The following is a 25,558-nucleotide window of genomic DNA, read 5'->3' as shown; positions in this document are numbered from 1 at the left end:
TATGGTATATCCCAGTTTTTTATTTTTGATAACTAATTTTTTTTAATGCTTTCCTCATCAAAATTAACAGATTTGTGGCCCTTGGGGCTGACAGTTGTTTTTCTTAAAAATACTGACAGGTAGTTTTTTTTTTTACATAAATGCTACATTATTATCTTAAGCACTTGAAATCTAAAATGAAGACATTACTGAAAACAAACTTTTCAATTAAATTGAGAAAGTAAACTGTTCCAGAGCAATAAGGATGCTGTATATGACATCCAGCTTATGTCTCAAAGAATGACGTTTATTCTTCCTGAATTTACTTGATAACTGAAATGCAGATTAAGTATACCTTACTGATGGGTTAATCATTACCTGTTCCTTTCTTGCAGGTGTAGGTGAGATGGTAATTGCAGGGAACGTCATTCCACTGGCCATTCTCATGCCATATAATCACAACACAATCTTCTCCAGTAGAAAAGAAGCTGTCTGGTTGGTTCGGCCTCCAGTTCTCATATTGCTGTAAAAATGCAGGGAAAGATAACTGTTGAAGCATACTATAAAAGCGATGGCTCCATCACAGCACAATTGAATTAGAATGGGCTCAGCAATTCCTGTTGAACAATTTAGCTCAAATAATTTTGGTGGTAAAGATTTTTACACTTTGAGTGGAAAATATGTGTTATCTCCAAGTCTCTCTTCAAGAAATATGCATATTTTTTCCTTTGACAATGAGATATATCTAAGGAATTTGGTGCTATTAATAGTGCTTCCCAGTGGTGCTAGTGGTAAAGAACTCTGCTGCCAATATAGGAGACAAGAGATGCGGGTTCAATCCCTGGGTCAAGAAGATCCCCTGGAAGAGGGCATAGCAACCCACTCCAGTATTCTTGCCTGGAGGATCCCACGGACAGAGGAGCCTGGCGGGCTACTGTCCGCAGTGTTGCAAAGAGTCGGACACAACTGAAATGACTTAGTGTGCACGTGTGTGTCCTAGATTTCTAAATATGAAATCAATGCTCATTTTAAGAATTTTAACCATGGCATTATTGTTAACTGTAACAACATTAATAGCAGTGCAACAACTAGAGACAAAAATCATAAACTTGGCACTCTGATCTACATGTTTCCTTCCAGACTCTATGTGTACATATACTGTTATGTAGTTGTGATTATAGTGTGATAAAAGGTTCAGTCCTTCATTTATATTTTTATCACTATAAAGTAGCTTTCTTTGTCTTATTGAATTAAATTGTTTTATCCAAATTCTTTGATATATTGATATATATGTAAATTGCTATATTTGTTCTTTATTTATCTAATATACCTATGCCCATCATTTTACACTCAACTTCCCTGAGTAATTCTGCTTTAGATATGATTCTCATGTACACCATACAGTTGTGTTTGCTTTATGATCCGATCTGCAAGTTTCTTTAATAGGAATATTTATCACATTTGTGTATATTGATATACAAGATAATGCTTTTAAAATACATCTTACTAAAAATGTTTTTTAAATGAATGTTCAGATAATTAAAAAGAATTTTATTGATCTGATGTTTTTCTACTGGTTGCCTTTATATCTTTAGATAATTCCTATTGATTCTCTGGTTTGAGCAATGACATGTAACCAGAAATATCTTTTGCCTTCCATTAGTTTCACTTTTCACTTTCATGCATTGGAGAAGGAAATGGCAACCCACTCCGGTATTCTTGCCTGGAGAATCCCAGGGACGGGGAGCCTGTTGGGCTGCCGTCTATGGGGTCGCACAGAGTCGAACTCGACTGAAGCGACTTAGCAGCAGCAGCAGCGATATTGGAACATGGAACAACAGATCGGTTCCAAATTGGGAAAGGAGTACTTCAAGGCTATATATTGTCACCCTGCTTATTTAACTTATATGCAGAGTGCATCATGAGAAATGCCAGACTGGATGAAGCACAAGGTGGAATCAAGATTGATGGGAAAAAAATCAATAACCTTAGATATGCAGATGACACCACTCTTTTGGCAGAAAGTGAAGAAGAACTAAAGAGCCTCTTGATGAAAGTGAAAGAGGAGAGTGAAAAAGTTTGGGGCTAGTGCACTGGGACGACCCAGAGGGATGGTATGGGGAGGGAGGAGGGAGGAGGGTTCAGGATGGGGAGCACATGTATGTGCTGTGATGGATTCATTTTGATATTTGGCAAAACTAATACAATCATGTAAAGTTTAAAAAAAAAAAAAAAAGTTGGCTTAAAGCTGAACATTCAAAAAACTAAGATCATGGCACCCGGTCCCATCACTTCATGGCAAATAGATGGGAAAACAATGGAAACAGTGACAGACTTTACTTTTGGGGGCTCCAAAATCACTGCAAATGGTGACTGCAGCCACGAAATTAAAAGATGCTTGCTCCTTGGAAGAGAAGCTATGACCAACCTAGACAGCATAGAGATTACTTTGCCAACAAAGGTCAGTCTAGTCAAAGCTATGGTTTTTCCAGTAGTCATGAATGGATGTAAGAATTGGACTAAAAGAAAACTGAGCGCCAAAGAATTGATACTTTCGAACTGTGGTGTTGGAGGAGATTCCTGAGAGTCCTTTGGAACACGAGGAGATCAAACCAGTCAATCCTAAAGGAAATCAGTCCTGAATATTCATTAGAAGGACTGGTGCTGAAGCTGAAACTCCAGTACTTTGGCCACCCAATGTGAAGACCTGACTCATTGGAAAAGACCTTGATGCTGGGAAAGATTGAAGACAGGAGGAGAAGGGGATGACAGAGGATGAGATTACTGAATGGCAACCTGTCCAGTTGGTGATGGACAGGGAAGCCTAGCATGCTGCAGACCATGGGGTCGCAAAGGGTCAAACACGACTGAGCAACTAAACTGAACTGAACAGTGATATTTGCCTTTTATTTTAGCACCAATAATAGATGAAACCCTATTCTAGGTACTTCGTATGCATTATCTCTTACAATGATCCAGCAAGACTGGGAATAACTTGGACCTTAGAAATGTTAAACACCCAGAACTTTTTGGTTTACATTCAATTTTTTGTCACCTTAAAATGTAGCCTCCATATCAAGCAACAATTACATGAAAAACATAGTCCTTATGCCTATTCAAAAGTAACAAACTTTAGTGAGATGAAAATAATATTGCACTATAAATAAGAAAGCAGTTTCCCAGCTGCCAGACTCTTAACTAGAATGTGATACGGGACAAGTTTGTTCAGGTCTGTCTGACTCGACTTGGGTACTGCTTTCCCAATATGCTTTGCTTACTGTCAGCTTTTACATCACATCTAATGTTGACCAGACTGGTGGAGACACATTTCCTTCATCTGAAAGGAATATAGATTCAGATTTATGGGACCATGGCAAATATGACATCTCTCTGGGCATACAGATTTATTAATCTTTTCTTGAATTAAATTTAAAATTAATTTCTAGTGGTAAAATCTGCCTACCAATGCAGGAGATGTAAAAGACACAGGTTTGATCCCTGGGTTGGGACGATCCCCTGGAGAAAGGCATGGCAAATCACTCCAGTATTCTTGCCTGGAGAATCCAATGGACAGAGGAGCCTGGCAGACTCCAGTCCACTGGGTTGCAAAAAGTCAGATATGACTGAAGTGACTTAGCATGCATGCACCTTGAATTAAATTTAATAAGTTTGTGTGTAGAAAACAAACTTATGGTTACCAAGGGGAGAAGAAAGGAGGGAGAGAGAAATTGAGAGGTTGGGATTGATATATATATATATAAAATAGATAACTATACATGAAATAGATACTATACATAAAATAGATAACTAATAAGAACCTACTGTACAGCACAGGGAACTCTACTCAATACTCTGTAATGACTTCTGTGGGTAAACAATCTTAAAAAGAGCGTGTGTGTGTGTGTGTGTGTGTGTGTGTGTGTATATATATATATATATAAAGAGCATGTGTGTGTGTGTGTGTGTATATATATATATATATCTGATTCACTTTGCTGTATAGCAGAAACTAACAACATTGTAAATCAACTATACTCCAATAAAAATTTTAAAAAAGGGGGAAAAATAAGTCTGTGGTTGCAACAATGAATTAGATTCTATTTGAAAAAAGAGAAGAAAGAACTGAATATGACTGAAGGCAATTGTTCCCAATTCAGAGCATGCCAAGAGCTGTTATTTCCAAAAGCTATTTTTATGTTTTAAAAAAATGTATAGTAAATTTACTAGAAAATGGTTCAAATTTTCCTTTATCCTCAGGAAAAAAAAATGTGGTTTTTAAAACTTTATAGTGAAACAACCTAGATCTTTGAAAAATAACTTGTGAGATGAAGACCTTAAGTTTGAAAGGCAGACGATTAAGAAATCTTCTACTTTTCTTTCAATCTCTTTGCTTAACTTTGCTTTGAAATACACATCAATCATGTGAAAATTAAAATAGGAGACAAGAGACCTCTGCTATGTAAAAAGTGTCTCTGAAAAGTGATACAACTGCAAAGAATTAAGGGGAGGTTAGTAAAGATTTTTTTCCCCCAAAACACAGAATTAAGGATGTTTTTATTTCTCCTGTGGAAATCCAGAAATTACATGGATTTAAATCCATTCTCTTAGCCTGGAGGGTACCACCGAGTTACCCACTAGGTGACCCTTGGAAAGACGCTTAGAGGAACATACACACCAAGCCACTCTGCCTGGCAGGTTTTCCTGCAACAAGGAACTGACATTTGATCTGACCTGGGTTTCTAATTATTTCTTTATTTTTCTTTCCTTATTATCTCTTACCCTCTGTGTTTTTTTTTTTTTTTTGCTATCTTCCTTTATTAGATAATGGAAAAGGAAATGGAGCAACACTGCAGATAGAAATGTCACATTTGTCCTGCTGCTGTATAACTAAACTGTCTTTAATAGATGAATTAAAGCAGGATAAAATAAAAAATTAATAAGTAAAAGAATAAGAATCTCCTAAAACTAATAAAGATCTACATTTAATACTTTTATGGTGAAAGATTCCAGAGTTCCTCATATACTTAACTTGGAGCTCAGTATTTTCTAGTTTACTTTCTAACTAACCGTTTCCAGGAAACCAGTGAATGTCCTCAAAGGTGGAAAATTTTCCAGTATCCCAACACATGTGTACACTGTGCAATGCTCCCCTCTCCTTGTCCCTCCCGTACTGTTCGTCTCCCTTCTTTGTTCTATTTTTCCTCATAACACTGATTACCTTCTAATATCCTATGCATCTTATTTACTTATTGCATTTTTTTCTCCTTAGCAGAGTGTAAGCTCATTAAGGACAGGAGTTTGGGTTTCTTTTGTTTACTCCTGTATCCTCAGTGCCTGTATCCTCAGTAGCTATGGCTGGCCCCTGATTGAAGATGTTGCTTCCCCCTGGTAAACCGTAAGCAAAACAATCACAAAGTCAGCAGAGTTAAATAACCGTTCTGGGAAACGGTTGGCAATGCACACCAAGAGTCTTAAAAAGTTCTCAACACTGGACCTCGTAATTCTACTTCTAAAGGGTTATCCTAAAAAATAACCAGAGGTGTGAACATTTTATCTAAAATATTACTTACACTAGTAGTAAGTGGGAAAAATATATAGAGCAAACATATATTTAGTAAATCTTGGGTACAGCCAGACAAATGGGATATTATATAAGCATTAAATATCTTGTTATTGAGGACTATACAGGAAGATGGAAGATACTAAAAGAAGTGTTAAGTTAAAAATCAAAGTACTAAAAATATACAATGATCCAAATTTTACACATACTCTCAGATGTAGCTGTTTGTATGCGTGCATATAAAGGATCAAAGAAAAATATGTGATCAAATGTCATATATAAAGTTTATACCCAGTGCTATGAGATTAAGGTAATATTTTATTCTACATATTCTTACAGGTTTGACAACTTGCCTTGAGTAAGTATGAATTACTTCTGTAATTAGTAAAAATGAACAGTATAAAATGATCTATGCAGTGATCAGAAAGAACTTACCAATTTCTCAGCTAGCCCTTTTTTAAGCTAACCTCAAGAAATATCATTTCAAGTCATCCAAGTCCCTTAACTGCCGTGTATTTTGCAGCTGACATTTCCTCCTGATCTGAACAATAACCATCTCATTTTCACACTGAAATGAGATTCTGATTCCATGCCACCAAAGTAATTCTCAGGCCTTAAGCTGCCCAGACTCAGACCTCTGGTAAAAGATTTAATTGTTTTGGGTGGGAATTGCATTTGGCTCACAACAGTGATTTAAAACCCGTGTTCTGTGTTGTTGCTTGGCAGAACTGTGGCTTAATGGTGCAGGACCAAATTTTAAGTCTGTGGTTTTTACAAGAATGTCTGATAGCCACAGGCATGTCACACTATTACCTCATATCTGATTGCTCCATTGTGCACATTTATTTTGGCTTGGATGCTTTGATTTTGCTCCATGTTACTGCCAAACTGACTTAGCAAAGGAAACTGCAGTTTTCTGAACAACTTTCTTTGTATCCTTCTGAATTCTTTATAGCCTTATTTAATATCATTTATAGGACGAAAGAGTAGAAAAAATAAATCATTGATTTTAGGTTTAATAACGTATTTTTTTTTCCACTAAAGCTAAATGTGAGGAAATCGGTTCTGAGTTATAAGAATGTAACTGAGCCTTGTTCATATAGACCGTGACTCATACATACAGAAGTGTAGACTCTTGGATCAAGCAGAGAAAAATTCTCTACTTTCACCTGGATTATCTTCTCCTCACTGGGATTATAAGCCAACATTCTGGGTGATCCAGCCCAGATTGACCCTCTTCTAGGATTGGATGGACAAACTAAGAATTATCCCAAAAGACCAGCATGGTTTGGGGAGAATTCATCTTAACATTGCAAACAGAAATAAATGCTGACCAGAGACTGCTTCTGTCTCAAGAGACTCATGTTCACCATTCTAAACCTTGAACTCTTTTTCTTTCCCATAGAGACCAGAATTAGATAAATACCGTGTCTGAAAAGAAGCCCCTACATTACTTTGCATTTTTATTCTCTTCTGAGGGCAGAGGAAATTATGACATAAAAGTCACACAGCTGATGGCAAGCCAGATCAGATGTAAACTTTTCTACATGTTCTGTAATAGACTTGCATTTTATCAGATCAGATCAGATCAGATCAGTCGCTCAGTCATGTCCGACTCTTTGCAACCCCATGAATTGCAGCACGCCAGGCCTCCCTGTCCATCACCAACTCCCGGAGTTCACTGAGACTCATGTCCATCGAGTCAGTGATGCCATCCAGCCATCTCATCCTCTGTTGTCCCCTTCTCCTCCTGCCCCCAATCCCTCCCAGCATCAGAGTCTTTTCCAATGAGTCAATTCTTTGCATGAGGTGGCCAAAGTACTGGAGTTTCAGCTTTAGCATCATTCCTTCCAAAGAAATCCCAGGCCTGATCTCCTTCAGAATGGATCTCCTTGCAGTTCAAGGGACTCTCAAGAGTCTTCTCCAACACCACAGTTCAAAAGCATCAATTCTTTGGTGCTCAGCCTTCTTCACAGTCCAACTCTCACATCCATACATGACCACAGGAAAAACCATAGCCTTGACTAGACGAACCTTTGTTGGCAAAGTAATGTCTCTGCTTTTGAATATGCTATCTAGGTTGGTCATAACTTTCCTTTCACGGAGTAAGCGTCTTTTAATTTCATGGCTGCAGTCACCATCGGCAGTGATTTTGGAGCCCAGAAAAATAAAGTCTGACACTGTTTCCACTGTTTCCCCATCTATTTCCCATGAAGTGATGGGACCGGATGCCATGATCTTCGTTTTCTGAATGTTGAGCTTTAAGCCAACTTTTTCACTCTCCACTTTCACTTTCATCAAGAGGCTTTTGAGTTCCTCTTCACTTTCTGCCATAAGGGTGGTGTCATCTGCATATCTGAGGTTATTGATATTTCTCCCGGCAATCTTGATTCCAGCTTGTGTTTCTTCCAGTCCAGCATTTCTCATGATGTACTCTGCATATAAGTTAAATAAGTAGGGTGACCATATACAGCCTTGACGTCCTCCTTTTCCTATTTGGAACCAGTCTGTTGTTCCATGTCCAGTTCTAACTGTTGCTTCCTGACCTGCATACAGGTTTCTCAAGAGGCAGGTCAGGTGGTCTGGTATTCCCATCTCTTGAAGAATTTTCCACAGTTTATTGTGATCCACACAGTCAAAGGCTTTGGCATAGTCAATAAAGCAGAAATAGATGTTTTTCTGGAACTCTTTTGCTTTTTCCATGATAAAGCGGATGTTGGCAATTTGATCTCTGGTTCCTCTGTCTTTTCTAAAACCAGCTTGAACATCTGGAAGTTCACAGTTCACATATTGCTGAAGCCTGGCTTGGAGAATTTTGAGCATTACTTTCCTAGCGTGTGAGATGATTGCAATTGTGCAGTAGTTTGAGCATTCTTTGGCATTGCCTTTCTTTGGGATTGGAATGAAAACTGACCTTTTCCAGTTCTGTGGCCACTGCTGAGTTTTCCAAATTTGCTAGCATATTGAGTGCAGCACTTTCACAGCATCATCTTTCAGGATTTGGAATAGCTCAACTGGAATTCCATCACCTCCACTAGCTTTGTTCGTAGTGATGCTTTCTAAGGCCCACTTGACTTCACATTCCAGGATGTCTGGCTCTAGGTCAGTGATCACACCACCATGATTATCTGGGTCGTGAAGATCTTTTTTGTACAGTTCTTCTGTGTATTCTTGCCATCTCTTCTTAATATCTTCTGCTTCTGTTAGGTCCATACCATTATTTAAACCTTGTATGAGCTGCTTAATGCTCTATACTGTATGAAAAAGTTACTTTAGAGTCCCAATTAAATGATCACCTCTACATATCTGTACAAAAAGAAAATGTGCCCCCAAAGACAACCATTTCAATTAAATTTAATTTATTAACTTTTCAGTTACTGTTTTCTCTTTCTTTTCCCCCCAATCAGATTCAAGCAAGGTAGCTGCCAAAAACATACACTGATTCTAAAAATCCTGGCCAAAATCCAACAGTCACATACCATTCTATCAATTGAATGTCTCCACAACCAGAGAATTCATTCTGAATCACTCCTAATATTGATTGAAGTTATTCACCAGAATCTATCAAATTTTACAAATGCTTAGATTATTTTTTTCCAAATAACCTGTATCTTACTGTCAAAATTTTATTCCTGTCTTAAATGAACATAAAAGCAGAGAATTACCCTGCAGGTCTCCTGGAGCACATGGAACTCCCCTGCCTGCAAACATTCTCCACCCTTGGAGAGTGAATTCAGTTCCACGGATCTAAGAAGAACTTGACTTAGTTCTCTCAAGCAGAGTGGCTGAAGAGTTATTCTCTCCTCCCCAGCTCTTTGAAAGTTTCCATCTTGATTAAATCAACATATTGGAAGGGAAAATGTATGTACTGTGTTTTGGGATGGGGGTAGAGTCTCTACTTTTGAAAGTTACCAGAAACCTACTAAACTCAGTCAGGGTTTACATCCTTTCAAGGTGACTCTGACTGTTTAGTGTCTTGGAGTCCGAACTGTCATTCAGAGATACCAGCGGACTTTTATCTTTAAAATACACACCACCATGATCAATGGCCCTGAAATCTCAGCAGATAACTAGCATCACGAGCATGAACAAAATAAACTGAGGATAAAACTGTAATGTAAGTAATTGACTTTTTTCTTAAGTAAAGATAGATCACTGTCTTTTTTCTAAGGTTAAAAAGCATAATTCATAGACTCACAGACACAGAAGGGAAACTTATGGCTACTCAAGGGGAAAGGTAGAGAGGAATAAATTAGGACTTTAGGATTAAAAGATATACACTACTATAACTAAAATAGATAAACAGCAAGAAAGACCTACTGTATAGCACAGGGAACTACATTCAATATCTTATAAGAACCTATAATGGAAAAGAATACATGCACACATACATGTAACTGAATTACTTTGCTACACACCTGAAACTAACACAACATTGTATATCCACTATACTTCAATTTTTCAAAAAGCATTATTTCATTAATAGACAAGGTTTAGAAATAAATCAGGTATTTTGCTTTGCTTTACAGCAGGAGTTAGCTTGGTTCAGCTTTGAGCACTGCTTTCTGTTCAAGAAAAGAAACATACCATCCAGTATTAGTTACTTCTGTGATAGTCACGTCCCACCTGGTCCTTTATGTGACACAGATATAAACAGATCAATTTATGAGGAAATAGGCAAGCAGCTGGATGGTGAAAAGAAAAGGCTGGATCAAGGAAGGTTCTTGAAATGTGGAATGACTTACTCTCCTCCTCACATGCTGCTACTGCTAAGTCACTTCAGTTGTGTCCGACTCTGTGTGACCCCATAGACGGCAGCCCACCAGGCTCCGCCGTCCCTGGGATTCTCCAGGCAGGAACGCTGGAGTGGGTTGCCATTTCCTTCTCCAATGCATGAAAGTGAAAAGTGAAAGTGAAGTCGCTCAGTTGTGTCTGACTCTTAGAGACCCCATGGACTGCAGCCTACCAGGCTCCTCCATCCATGGGATTTTCCAGGCAAGAGTACTGGAGTGGGGTGCCACTGCCTTCTCCGCATCCTCACATGCAACATTCCAATATAATCTTTGTTTTTAGCCTACCAGGCTCTTCTGTCCATGGAATTCTCCAGGCAAGAATACTGGTGTCGGTTGCCATTTCCTTCTCTAGTGGATCTTCCCAGCCCAAGGATTGAACCCAAATCTCCTGCACTGCAGGCAGATTCTTTACTGTCTAAGCCACTAGAGAAGACTTTGTCTAGGAAATCTTTTGTCTTTAAAGGATAAAGCCAATTCAAAAATCAAACCCCTAAAGATAACAAAGTCATGCTTCAACCTCTAGTAGAGAAAGAATTCCTGGAACATGAAAGAGCTTTGTTTTTAAATTCCTTTATCCGCATCTTAAAGCTAAGACATTTTCAAAGCAATGGACCTTATCAAAACTTGGTTGATAACTAGCCCTTCTCCATAATATTTGACCCATTTCAAATTCTTTTCATTGAGATTTTATGATTTCTTTATTTGGTCAAATAACTACAAAGAATAATCGATGGAAACAAATTAGTTCTGCTAAAGAATCACTCTGTTTAAAATCTTTTGGTTTCTTTTCTTCTCTAATGAAATAAAAAAAAATATTTTCACACACTAAATGAAATTAAAGTTCATCTTTCTGTGACACAAATTTGACACTTACTACCATCACACACACACACACACATTCACCCCTACAAGTACAGTATTTCTTGGCCTCAGGGAAGGCAGCATCTAGGCTAGACCTTTGGGAGTGCCCCTGTTCACGCAGACCTGTGCTGTGGATAGGTTCCCACCATGAAGATGATAGAGAAATTCCAAAATGGTTAAATGACTACCAGAATCAACAGCAGCAGACTCCTTGAGATGGGAAAACAGAGCTGTCCTTTGGACAAACTTGTTAGCTAACTAAACAATCTTTACACACTAGTCCCTGGGTAGAGTTTGAATTTGTGCTTGAGCAAAAAGTACAAACTGTTTCATGTCATGGATCTTGAGGCTCTCTCATATCATCAGTTCAGTTCAGTCACTCAGTCGTGTCCTACTCTTCATGACCCCATGGACTGCAACACTCCAGGCCTCCCTGTTCATCACTGACTCCCAGAGTTTACTCAAACTCATGCCCATTGAGTCAGTGATGCCACCCAACCATCTCATCCTCTGTCGTCCCCTTCTCCTCCTGCCTTCAATCTTTCCCAGCATCACGGTATTTTCAAATGAGTCAGTTCTTCACAGCAGATGGCCAAAGTATTGGAGTTTCAGCTTCAGCATCAGTCCTTCTAATGAACAGTCAGGACTGATTTCCTTTAGGATGGACTGGTTGGATCTCCTTGCTGTCCAAGGGACTCTCAAGAGTATTCTCCAACACCACAGTTCAAAAGCATCAATTCTTTGGCGCTCAGTTTTCTTTATAATCTAACTTTCACATCCATACATGACTACTGGAAAACCATAGCTTTGACTAGACATGCCTTTGTTGGCCAAGTAATGTCTCTGCTTTTTAATATGCTGCCTAGGTTGTTCATTACTTTTCTTTCAAGGAGTAAGCCTCTTTCAATTTCATGGCTGTAGTCACCATCTGCAGTGGTTTTGGAGCCCAAGATCTCCCACGTATATCTGAACTGCAAATCTTGAATCTGTATCTGCCAAGGGCCTCCTCTGTCACTGACCTTGGACCTACACACATATTTTTCTACAGTTTTTCCGCTTCACTTGAGTTAGATTGAATCTTTTGTTCTTTAAAATTCACTGGAATTTAGATTATCTTAATGGCTTTGTGTTTTAGAACTACTTTGGGTTTTGCCAAGTATGTTTAAACAATTAATCACATACATTCCATTGATAAAAACCACTCTTGACATTTGTCCAGTAAAGTCATTCTATGATATAATATATTATTGTAATTGTTGGAAGAATTTATTAAGGCTTCAAGTTATAATTTGGAGTTTTTTTTTCCCATGAACAATCCAGTCTCTGCTTTCTACCTAGTCTCCCTTTCCCCAAACACTGCTGATTTAATTCACTGTAAAAAAATTTTCATAATAAAACCAAAAATATCCTCTAGGTTCACACGCCAAGCGAACCAGCCAAGGAAAACTTTCCTCTGTTATTACTGTGCATAAAGTGAAGATACGGGAAAGATTGGTCCTAATATTTGCCTCAGTTGCTAGGATTTTACTAAGCATGTGACTTCATGTGTTAGCTTCAACTGTATTTGAAAAATCATCTCATATCACATGTAACTTTCAAGTTCACAATATAATGCAATTCATACTAGAATTTTAAAACCTAAAGCTATAGGGACTTAACTCACAGAGAATATTACTCCTGCAGGAATTTAAGTGCAGTTCTGGGAATGCGAAGTTTTGACATGCAAAATACTCTCTGGCCACTAGGTGGTGATATCCATCCATCACTATATTTTGAATTACCAACTAATTCACAGTTAAAGTAGAATCCCCCCAAAACTACGATTATTTACTCTATATGGGAAAAAAAAAAAAGATTAAAATTATCTGTGTTATGTCCTCTCAGTTTTGTGAGGAAAAGTAAGAAGAGAACACTTTTCTAAAAAATAGATCTCAACTAAACAGTAAGTACCAATCCCATTACATTCTATTTGGCTACAGGCCAGTGTAGCTATAATCTAAACTTTCTACTTGACAAAAACATTCAACTACAATAGTTTATTTTTACTATTTGGGCTTTTTAAATTATCAGATAACTTACAATGGTGAAACTGCATCAGAAACAAGCCAAATCTATAATAGCCACCTAAAACCCTTAGAACGGGGCAGATAAAAAATAAGCACCTATACAGGAGAGTGAAAAGGTTGGCTTAAAACTCAACATTCAAAAAACTAAGATCATGGCATCTGGTTCCATCACTCCATGGCAAATAGATGAAGAAAAAGTAAAAATGGTGACAGATTTTATTTTCTTGGGCTCCAAAATCACTGCAGACCATGACTGCAGCCACAAAATTAAAAGACAATTGCTCCTTGGCAGAAAGGCTATGACAAACCTACACAGCATATTAAAAAGCAGAGACATCACTTTGCCAACAAAGGTCTGGATGGTCAAAGCTATGGTTTTTCCAGCAGTCACATATGGATGTGAGAGTTGGACCATAAAGAAAGCTGAGCACTGCCTAACTGATGCTTTTAATGTAGTGCTGGAGAAGATTCTTGAGAGTCCCTTGGACTGCAAGATCAAACCAGTCAATCCTAAAGGAAATCAGTCTGAATATTCATTGGAGGGACTGATGCTGAAGCTGAAGCTCTAATACTGTAGACACCTGATGTGAAAAGCTGACTCATTCGAAAAGACCATATGCTGGGAAAGAATGAGGGCAAGAGGAGAAAAGGAGACAGAGGATGAGATGGTTGGATGGCATCACCAGCTCAATGGACATGGGTTTGAGTAACCTCCAAGAGATAGTGAAGGACAGGGAAGCCTGGCCTGCTGTAGTCCATGGAGTAGGGATATGACTTAGCTATTGAACAACAATATGCACACAAGTTAATGTCTTCGTGTGATTTAGTTTGTTTTTAATTAAAAACTTATGTAGATTAGTTATAAAAACATGACACTTGTACTAAAAGCTGACTTCTCTGTGTTCAAACTCTTTTTATCACCTGGAACCGGTAGGGCCACTGCTGCTCTTCCCATGGCCAAATGCAGATGATGCCAGGATGCCAGGGGTAAGCAGATAACCACCCAAGGATACAAGGATAAAAGCAAACTCCAAAGAGAAAACAGCGACCCTAGAGGATTGCTTACCCTTTTGAAACATATGCTGATAAGAAACCACCTTTGCACTAAATGAAGGACTCAGATAAACCACTCTGGGTTTACCTCCGCCCCCAACTCTCCGCCTTTCAGAACACAGGTCAAATGGTTATCTGCCAGGAGCTTAGGAGGACTACTTATTAGAGAAATCAAAACATTTGGTAACTTTAAAATACCTCTCTCCCCTAGATGGCTCTGGTCACAATAGGCATTTGTTTGCAGTCTGCGGCATGGGGGGAAGGGGGGCGGTTGTATTTAATTTTGTTTTATTTAAATTGCCGGGTCACATGACCTCACTTCGAGGTAGAGATACACCCTCTTCTGATCCTGGTACTTGCTTCAGGTTACTCTGGTCCTTGTTTATTTATGTTTTAAAGGAGGTTATGGTTTTGCCGTTGTCTTTTAGTCCAACAACCAAAAGGAAAAGAGCAGCTTTGTTTTAAAGGAGAAAGAGACGTTTGTTTTGGTGTTCCTGCCCTAGGCTGGCAGCCTGGAGTCGGATCCTGCAAACATGAATGCATCGAAGGGAAGAAAAACTAACTTGGGCTCTCCTGATAGTTGTTAAAGTGGCAATATGCCCATTATTTTCCTAGCTGGCAAGTCTCTGTGCGGGAGAGATGATCTGCCAGCTTTGGAGCACAGCACTAATCTTGTGTAATAGCGTGAGCTCACTGCCCTACAAAGTAGTAATTATCAACAGCAGTTTCCAAAGGATGTGAGTTCCTCCCACTGTGAGAGCACTTGGGAGATGGGGCCCCAGGCGCAGCCCCACAAGCCACTTGCCTTTAATCCCCACCATGAATGATGCCAGTGGGTTCCTTCGCCCCAAGTTTGTTTGTACAGGTCTTCAGTCAGGAAGTGCTAACGATCCAAATGCAACGTGAAACTGCCAAATCCATTCAACATTTTCTTGGCCTTTTCCTTGGTTATGCATTGCCTTAAACTAATTAGCAATTAAATTTAAATAACCGTGTGTGATTTTCAAGTTTCACAGAGCACTGTTGGAAAAGCCTCTGGGAGAAGGAACTACTGCATTGATCAATTCTTCTTTTTTTAAGGGGAATTTTGTCAACTATGAAGTGATCTTCTGGTGGAGGGTAAATATGGTTCTTCCAGCTGTTTGCTGTCACAAACCAGCTGACTCAAGGAAGGGAAAGGAGGAGGTGAGGGTTTTGTGTTCTACAACTACTCTATTGCTCGATCTATCTCACGTGTAAAATCAGAAGAATCAATTCTTGTTTCAAATCAAACTGAACTGCAACACAAGTAAAAATTTTCACCAAGAGTTCAGTGGTCTTTTGGACAAGAAACTGAGAATTCTTCTACTCATGGGCAATGTGTGAAAGGAAGAGGAAACAGCCTACGTTTCCTTGGCTTTTAGGGTAATGTGATGAAGTCTGTGAGATTTAACATAATTAAATTAATGTTGATATGCAGTGTGACTTGCTCATAGGGAAGTGGCATTTGACTTGGAGCTGAAGCCACAGCACAGCCAACACACATCCATCTGCAAACATTTGACAGGAAGTCTTCTAAGATTTTCAGGTAGAAAAAGTAAAACTGAAAGTTTTGGCTTGGGGGTTTTGTTTTGCATCATTGTTTTCTGCCAAATCATTCTCAATCCCTTCAAACCTACAAACCTACAAACAAACTTGGAAGACACGGTTAGTTAATTCTCTTGATTCTCTTTTCAATGTCCAAGACATCTGGGAGAGGGAGGAGGATACGAACCTTTGTGTTTATAAAAGGGTAATAACGGTACATTCCTGCAGAAAAAAAAAAAAATAATGGTTTATGGCCTGCAATTTGTTACTCTTTTTCTCTGTCCCTTTTAAGTGTCTCTTCCTGGATTAAAGGCCATTTCTTTATTGTTTCTACCTTTTTAAAAGCTGTGTTTTTTTTTTCTCACCATACTTTGCATGACAGACTGAAAGAAGAAAAAGGGACTCTGGATTTAAAGTCAAATCCACAACCGATTTGGCTATCTTTCTGCATCAACTCTGCATCATGACCAGGAGGGCAAGTGAGTATTCCAAATTCTAGGAGGGCCAGTTTGCCAATGATCAACCATGTTTAAAAAAAAAAAAATTGCAAAATTCCGATATCTTCCAGAATATTATTCCCATAGCATTTTTTTAAGCACAAAAAGGATATCAATAAGCGCTTCATAATCTATCTCATAACATAAAGGCACAAGATTGATTAGCTAGAGCTAGAAAATAAGACAGCTATGGATTTGTGAATTACTAACTTGTTTGAGAACTTTCTGACTAGAGCCAGACAAGTGCAGAGAAAAGGAAGTCTGTTGTCTCCAAACACGACCCTGGAGAGTGAGAAGGAGGCCGTGACTACTTCCTAGGAAGCTGACAAGCTACCAGTCTTTCACAGAGTGACACTGAGTGCTGATAAAACAGAGATGACAGGGGAAAAGTATAAAAGAGATGTAGAAAGTGCTCTTTTTAATGTATAAGGATAAAGCCAAGGGTTTTTCCCTTACAAATCAGACTTTCCTAAAGCTCCTCAACATTTTTTTAAAGGGAACTGGATTGTCAGTTCTATTCAATCCTCAACCTCTGGACATCGAAGGTGACATTTTCCTTTGAAGTAATCACATCTGATCCACTGAAGCATCTGAGCCCCAGTGGTGAGGGGGCAGTTTTGAGCTGCTGTAGGAACTGACTAAAAAGAAGACTGAAAGGAGCAATACAGACCTCAGGAGAATCCTATGAGAATTCTCTGAGAGTTTTATTCCTGGGTGGTTAGAGAGAGGAGGGGGTAAGAGAGTAAAAGCTTTAAGTCTCTGAGGCCCACGGGTTGATTTTAAACTGGGGAGTTGTGTTATAAAAAAATGGTGTGACGAAGGCACTTAACAGTTTCCAGCATCTTCCTAACTTTGCTGTCCATGGACACACTATAATCTGTAGTTGAAAAGCAAGTCATGAAATGATTTTGCCAGGATGCATGTAGGTGGAGAAACACAAGTGACTCCAGAGTGCTCCCTGAGGTCTGGCTCCCTCTGTGCTTGAAAGGACGGACTCAGATAGTGGATGGATAAAGGAAGCCCTGTCCAACTTAGCAACCACGTCATCCTCGGGGAAGCAACCCATAAGAAATGAAACAAGCTGAAAACATTCAGGAGTGGGATTCCTTTTGCTTGTTTCACTACATTTTGGATTTGGATAATAAGGTTTTTAAAAGTCTGAGTAATTGTCAGTTTCCCAAAACTTCATGGAAAATCGGCCCTGATATAACTCAAACTTTTGAAAAGTTTGCTTGCCATTTTTTCTTCCCAAGGCTTATATGTATTCTTGGGACAACCATGGACAAAATTGTCATCATTTCCAGGAGGAACATCTGTTTTCCTTTGAGTTAATAACTTTCGTAAGATGCATTATGCTCAGCGACATACTTCTGATTCACAGAAACATTTTTTTTTCTTTTCGTCATGTTTGAAATACCACCTATTTTATGGTTTAATTTTTTTCATACTGATACAACTTTAAATAAAACAATTTAGATAAACAAGAATTGTCATGGGGAGATTCAGCCAAAAGACTTGATGAGTCTTTTCAGTATTCAAAAGATAACACAGTGAGTTGGTTGAGTAATGTATGGATACTGATTATTATTCAAATATCTGTTTTTGTCAACCACTCTGCTAGGTGCCAAGAAAATAGGGATGAAAGTTAATCTCCGCCCCAGAAAGCTCTGTGTCAGGAAATTAACACCACAGGGTTCAGTGGTAGGATGGGAAGAGCGCACAAAGGTTTCTGCAACACAGAGGAAGAGTCCTTCGTCACATCCAGCTAGGAGGGTTTCCTGGAAGAAGGTGACTCTTAGCTAAGCAAGGTATTCAAACATTTATCAAGTGAATTTAGGGCAAGAGGTGAGAGCATTTTGAGACTGAGGGCACGTGAATGTAAAGACCCGCAGGAGTGAGATGTCATGGCTTATTCCTGAAACTGTGGGTATTTTGAGATAAGACAGCCTAGGAAGTGGCAGATGGAGTAAGTGGGCGTGATATGCGTCACAAATAATTACAAAATTTTATCCTGAAGGCAAGAGGAAGACATTTGCAGAATTTTAAAGGGAGTAACAATAGTTCAGAGCAAGGGAAGAGGAAGGTCATAGGCAGTGGAAAACAAGATCTGGGGGAGAAACACTTCAGACTAGTCATTCATTTAACAATAGGTTAAAGAAAAAACTTAAAAGTCAGCTAATAGTATAGAAGCTAGATAAGCAATGTTTGTTTAAGTTCGCCAGCTTTAATGTGTATTTAACTTGAATGGTTTAACTTAGTGTCTTTGAAGACATTACTTGGGTGACAAGGAAAGTAATTCATTATGGAAGTTATTTGTCAGGCTTTCTAACAAGCACTTGAGGCATTTTGCTGTGAGAAATCAATAGTCAAGTTAAAGAATGACTGGTGAGTAGAAAACCAAAGGACAAACTGAAATGTGACTGCTGAGTAGGAAAGCAAGTGACAAAATAAAAACTGTGTTAAGAGAAAATAGCCTTCATAGAAACCAGAAAGGTGAGGCTAGAACAAATACTGTTCATGAGTACAATTTTGTGAAATTTATTGGATAAATATTCCAAATAAATAACAAAAAATATTTTAAAGATTCAACAAAGGCAAGAATTTGTCATTGTAGCAACATCCTATTATACAAACCAATAATGTGGAATGAAGCCATCAGAATATGAAGAATAAGGGCAAAGTAAATAACTTGGCCAAATAACACTATTAATTTAGTATAAGCGTATAACCTGAATTAATCCAGCTATAAAGCATAATCACATTAAATACGATACACTGCAAGTTTTTTGGAAGCAAAGTTTAATGATTTCAAGAAAAGAAATGATTGAAATTGAGACCTAGTATCAACTTGTTTGTTTTAACTGTAAGACTGAATGACACAAGATAATATACGGTAAATATCAAAGGTTCTTTTTGTTTTAATACTGCTCTACCTCCCAAGAAGGATAAGCTCTAATAAACCTTTCAAACAAAAAATGGGAGTGGGGGGAGAGAGGAGAAATCTCTCTAAAATATAAACAAAGTCCTTGAAATTGCACACAGTCAAGTTAACACCATTCCCAAGTGTAAGCAGATACTGCTTTTCCCAAGGAAGAGTTTACTATTAGGGATATTTTCAAAAGCAGGACACTTGGCGTAAACAGCGAAACAAAGGGGAACTATTTTATTCCAAGGCCTGAGCACACATGGAACCTGTTAAGGGGATGGTGGCTGCAGAAAGAACTACAAACGAATTTAAGAAACACCTAGGCTGCCTCGGAAAGGAAGGATGGAGGCAAGGGTGTTTGAAAAGCAGAAAGTGGGCCAGAGATCAGTCGAATAGGAGGGAGACAGACTGTTGGGCAGATGGCCTCTTCTGTTCCAAAATGTTCAAAGTTAAGGACACTCCTTAGCACACTTATATTTTACACAAAGAGTGAATTAAGAAGAAACCGGGGGTCTGTCAGAGTTTTTCCTAGATTTACTTGTGGCATTTCTTTGATAAACTTCACCTTGTTTATGACATTCATTTGCTGCCTTCTTCAAGTTGAGCCCCATTTACTTGGTGCTCTCTCCAAAACCCTTGGGTTTGCATTAGAAAATGTGAATTAATTAAGGGAAAGTTTCTTGTTTATGGGGTATAGTTATCTATCTTAGGTCACGTTACCTTCATCTGAAAATATCAGAGTGAGTGAAAGTTGCTCAGTCTTGTCCGACTGTTTGCGACCCCATGTACTATACAGTCCGTGGAATTCTCCAGGCCAGAATACTGGAGTGGGTACCGTTCCCTTCTCCAAGGGATCTTTCCAACCCAGGGATGAACCCGGTCTCCTGCACTGCAGGCGAATTCTTTACCAGCTGAGCCACCAGGGAAACCCAGAAAATATCAGAGGAAGACCATTATTTTTCCTTCGAAAAAGTGCAATACTCACTTATTTACCAAGTTTAGGACCAGTCTAAACTATGGAAATGGTAAGTAAGTTATTATTTCACGTGTGTTTCACAGTATAGTCCATTAAAACTTAATGGACACAGATTAAAAAAAATCATCAAATTCAGCTGGCTTGCTTCAGAAGAGTGGAATAATGACATCTGATGAATCAAGCATATCTGAATGGCACCTGACAGGCAAGATAAATTCCCTAAGATTTTTTTCAGACCTCCATCTGCCAGCTATAAACCAATATTCAAGCTCACTAACCAAACTCAGAGGGAGTATAGAGCCTTATTCTACACACCTTCAGAAAGAAAATGCAGACAAGAGAACCACATCTTTGAAGAGCTCAATTGCTCATGGAGAGACCAGAAAAAACATTTCATTTCAGTTCAGTTCACTGTGTCGTGTCCGACTCTGTGACCCCATGAATCGTAGCACGCCAGGCCTCCCTGTCCATCACCAGCTCCCGGAGTTCACCCAAACCCACGTCCATCGAGTAGGTGATGCCATCCAGCCATCTCATCCTCTGTCGTTCCCTTCTCCTCCTGCCCTCAATCCCTCCCAACATCAGGGTCTTTTACAGCGAGTCAACTTTTCACATGAGGTGGCCAAAGTATTGGAGTTTCACCTTTGAAGACTCTTCAGAGTCCCTTGGACTGCAAGGAGATCCAACCAGTCCATTCTGAAGGAGATCAGTCCTGGGATTTCTTTGGAAGGAATGATGCTAAAGCTGAAACTCCAGTACTTTGGCCACCTCATGTGAAGAGTTGATTCATTGGAAAAGACTCTGCTGCTGGGAGGGATTGGGGGCAGGAGGAGAAGGGGACGACAGAGGATGAGATGGCTGGATGGCATCACTGACTCGATGGACGTGAGTCTCAGTGAACTCCGGGAGTTGGTGATGGACAGGGAGGCCTGGCGTGCTGCGATTCGTGGGGTCGCAAAGAGTCGGACATGACTGAGCGACTGGTCTGATCTGATCATTCCTTCCAATGAACACCCAGGACTGATCTCCTTTAGAATGGACTGGTTGGATCTCCTTGCAGTCCAAGGGACTCTCTAGAGTTCTCCAATACCACAGTTCAAAAGCATCAATTCTTCAGCACTCAGCTTTCTTCACAGTCCAACTCTCACATCCATACATGACCGCTGGAAAAACCATAGCCTTGACTAGACAGACCTTTGTTGGCAAAGTAATGTCTCTGCTTTTGAATATGCTATCTAGGTTGGTCATAACTTTCCTTTCACGGAGTAAGCGTCTTTTAATTTCATGGGTGCAATCACCATCTGCAGTGATTTTGGAGCCCCCAAAAATAAAGTCTGACACTGTTTCCACTGTTTGGCCATCTATTTGCCATGAAGTGATGGGACCAGACGGCATGATCTTGGTTTTCTGAATGTTGAGCTTTAGGCCAACCTTTTCACTCTCCTTAGTGACATGGAAAAGTACAGAGCATGAGGATATACAAACCCAGTCTATAGGACCAATGACAGGCTGGAGATAGGCACTTTGCCATCAGATCAGTACATTTCAAATGACAGACTTTGCAAGTACTTGACTGGGTCAAATGCATCTATCCTAGCTCAGGGCAGGAGCATAGAGGTACCCAAGTAACACGTACACTTAGAGATAAGTCATGGTCCAAGTCTGCAAAGCACAAGTAAGTACCCACCAGAACTGGTCACCTGAGTGCCTGGCATTCCAGCTTCTGTAATAGAGCTCACAAGAACCTGCACTTTTACTGAGCTATTTATAAGGAGGAGACTTAATAGTGGGTAGCCTAGACCCAATTTATCCCACAGGAATGAAGCCTACATTCAACAAGGGAAAACTTACTGAATGCCTATATTACATAATAAACTTCAACAAAATTATAAAAAGTTTTAATTGTCTGTAATATACATGAAAAATCTTTAATTTTTATGTTTGCTTACATTAATAAAAACAATATTGTCTATCTTAAATTAAAATTTATATGTAAGAACTCATCTACATGAACCACTATTAATATGAACAAAATTATCAGCCTGCAATTACTACTCATTTCAGCAAAATGAAAATATACAGATGTAACAACTGCAGATACATTAATACCATCCACCCAGGACAAGTAGAAGAAAATGAGACTTTTGATGAAGTGAAAAGTGAAAATGTTAGTCACTCAGTAAAGTCGGACTCTTTTCAACCTGATAGACTGTAGCCCACCAGGCTCTCTGTCCTTGGAATTCTCCAAGCAAGAACACTGGAGTGAGTATCCATTCACTTCTCCAAGGGGTATTTCCAACCCAGGGACTGAACCTGGGTCTCCCATATTGCAGGCAGATTCATTACTGTCTGAGCCACCAGGGAAGCCTAAGACTCCTGGTACAAGGGCTGAAATCCTATACCTTACTGAGAATATATTTTATGGACAAACTACTTTCTGTACTTCTTCTGCCTCTTACCAAAGAACTTACTTATGGACACAAACGACAAACAATGTTGATTAAATATAAGGAGTGATGACAGAGACAGTGCAAGCCAGGGTATTTTAGGGTTCCTAAAGGCAAAATGTGATAAGGGATACCCTTTTTAAAGTCAAGGAGGTACCAGCTAGGAGAAAGCCTATGGCTTCTCCCCTTAATAGCATTGTGACTGTGGGCAAAAGTTTAGCCTAACTGACCTTCATTTTCCTATTAAAATAAACCACCTGATGCCTTTCTTACAGGTTACTGTGGAGAATAGATGAGTACAAAATGCTGAGTACAATGATGGACACAGAGATGAACTGAGGGGCATGTCCAGGAGAGCACAGAAAAGTTTTCCTGAACAGGCAGAGCAGAACTTCTGAAAACAATAATTAGTTTGGCGTCTGTTCTAGAATGAACTTCACATTTTGCCAAACTCATTAAATCCAGATGAGTGGCAGTAATGAATGAAACTTAAGCACACACAAAAAGTGTTTAAAAATTATTTTCAGGTTTTCCTCTTGTTTATCTAAGTTAGAATTGAATTTACACTTAACTGTCTAGCCTAGTAGATCCCAAATCTTTGTCTGCATTTTAGAATCACCCAGGGAACCCTTAGAAAATATAGCTGCCAGAGGTTTTGCTTTAATGAATTTGAGCCGAAGCCTAGACACCAGTTTTTGTTTTTTTTTTAAATTACGCTCCCCAGGTGATTTTAATGAACAGCCAGAGCCCAGAACAACCACTATAGCTAGCTGCACTTGAACTGCTGCTGCTGCTGCTAAGTCGCTTCAGTCCTGTCCGACTGTGCGACCCCTTAGACGGCAGCCCACCAGGCTCCCCCGTGCCTGGGATTCTCCAGGCAAGAACACTGGAGTGGGTTGCCATTTCCTTCTCCAATGCAGGAAAGTGAAAAGTGAAAGTGAAGTCGCTCACTCGTGTCTGACTCTTAGCAACCCCATGGGCTGCAGCCCACCGGGCTCCTCTGTCCATGGGATTTTCCAGGCAAGAGTACTGGAGTGGGTTGCCATTGCACTTGAACTAGTTCTTAGGAATTAGACTCATGCATTTACTAGCAGTGACTCAAATCAGCTTCACCCATCCTGACTAAAGAACCTTATTGAAGCCTACTCAAGGATGTGGGCAGTATTATCAAATCACTTTTTTCTTTAACAGGTAGAAAAATCTAAGAGACCATATAATTAGTCAACTGAGTTTGAATAGAAAGAAATTTATAAGATCATAATTCAACAATCCTTTCTAAGATGTAAAAAAAAATGAGCATTTTTTGCTCAGATAAAAATGAGCCATGCCTTATAATATCAGATTTCCAGTGCAATTATGTAAGAAGAAAAGGTTTTGTTTTTTTTTAAAGGATGTTTTCTGTCACATTTATTATTTCCCTTTTTGCTTTGAAGCTGTAAAAACAAAGATAACCATCTGAAAGACAGGCCTGAGGCAATTCTGATGATTGTGCAGTTTACCTGTTCAATGGAAATCCAATATACTCTTCTTTTAAGAGGGCCACCCTGACTAATATTAGTAGCTGGATCTGTTCTCAGGGAACGAACTATTTTAACCCCTGTCTATTTTACCAAGTAGATGAAATATTACACTGATTAGATGAAAATATCACTGAGCAAGACGTTTAATTGGTCTGCAGCCTAATGTGTCTCAGTAAAATGCCAGCAACCCACAGTACCAAGTTCTAGAATTGGTATCATTTTAATCAGCAACTTACCAGTGTGCTGCCATCAGTCCAACGGAAGTCATGCTCAAACATCTTGTCATTGAGACCTATCCACTGATAATCATGGCCCACACCTGAGAAGGAGAACAACACAGACATTTTTATTGCCTTTCCCAATTATGGATGAAATGTATCAAAGAAAGTTATTTTTGGACTGAATCATGAATCCTCTCCTGGCTGAATTTCTGTTTAGTTGCTCATAAAAATCTTTCATGGTCTAACTATCTTTTGTTCTTCTGCCCAACGTGTTTTAAACTAAAAAGCTAATTTGCAAATATCGTGAATAAAATATCAGACATGGACAATTATTTCCCTAGCAGTTTACTACAATTAAGTAATTTTTTCCATCTTTACTCACGATAGAAACTTTCCACTTTTTTTTATTAAGCTGTGCAGTTGGCAAGAGTTCAGTGAACCAATAAAATGTGACAGATCTCACCCATACTAGACTCATTTTGGAAGCCACATGTTTCTTCTCAAAGCATTTTTAATGGTGAGCACCTAGACTGGACAGTTCTGCAAAACTTCCTCAAAAATAATGACTTTCACCATGGAATGAGTCACAGGCAAAGACACCATGAAAACACTTAAATGAACCTCTACCCAGATTGCAAATTAACAATCAAACTTCTAAAAGATAGCAGGCACCATAAGAACATATTAAATAGATCATCAAACAATGTTTCATGAGCAAAAAATTTCTATGTATTTTCTACATAAAAGCTAGCTGCCCTCCTCTTTGCCATAGTCTAGGAAGTTATTAAACAGCTCTGGTAATAAGTTTCATTAGCTTTCAGCATCCATAAGCCAATTATGCACAGAGAATAACATTAGGGTGCTATTATAATTTAATTTTAATTAGTGGGATAAAAATAATTGAAAGCAATTTTCTCTTTAACTTTAGACAACATATGTACATATTCAAAGACCAAAAAGTATGGGAAGAATTAGATTGGAAACTTAAGAGGTGGTCATTTCTGTAAGTTAAAAAATGATTGAATAGCAATTTCATATGATTCCACCTATAGCGTGCTATTTCAACCATTTCTGGTGGCAAATCAAGAAATGT

General features: G+C 38.9%; 1 protein-coding gene across 4 annotated transcripts in view; it reads right to left on the bottom strand.

Moving 5' to 3' along the window:
* Positions 1 to 25,558, bottom strand: part of VCAN (versican) — a 120,488-nt gene that overhangs the window by 7,003 nt on the left and 87,927 nt on the right. For all 4 annotated transcript variants that reach the window (XM_061424332.1, XM_061424335.1, XM_061424333.1 and 1 more), the window contains 2 exons: positions 24,481 to 24,563; positions 358 to 502 (listed from right to left, as the gene is read on the bottom strand). In XM_061424332.1, the coding sequence (XP_061280316.1) occupies positions 358 to 502; positions 24,481 to 24,563 (228 nt within the window). The remainder of the gene's footprint in view (positions 1 to 357; positions 503 to 24,480; positions 24,564 to 25,558) is intronic.

The sequence above is a fragment of the Bos javanicus genome, chromosome 7, assembly GCF_032452875.1.
Source record: "Bos javanicus breed banteng chromosome 7, ARS-OSU_banteng_1.0, whole genome shotgun sequence".
Lineage (NCBI taxonomy): Eukaryota > Metazoa > Chordata > Mammalia > Artiodactyla > Bovidae > Bos > Bos javanicus.
The sequence above is the reverse complement of the archived record's forward strand: the minus strand, read 5'-3'. Positions and strand labels throughout refer to the sequence as shown.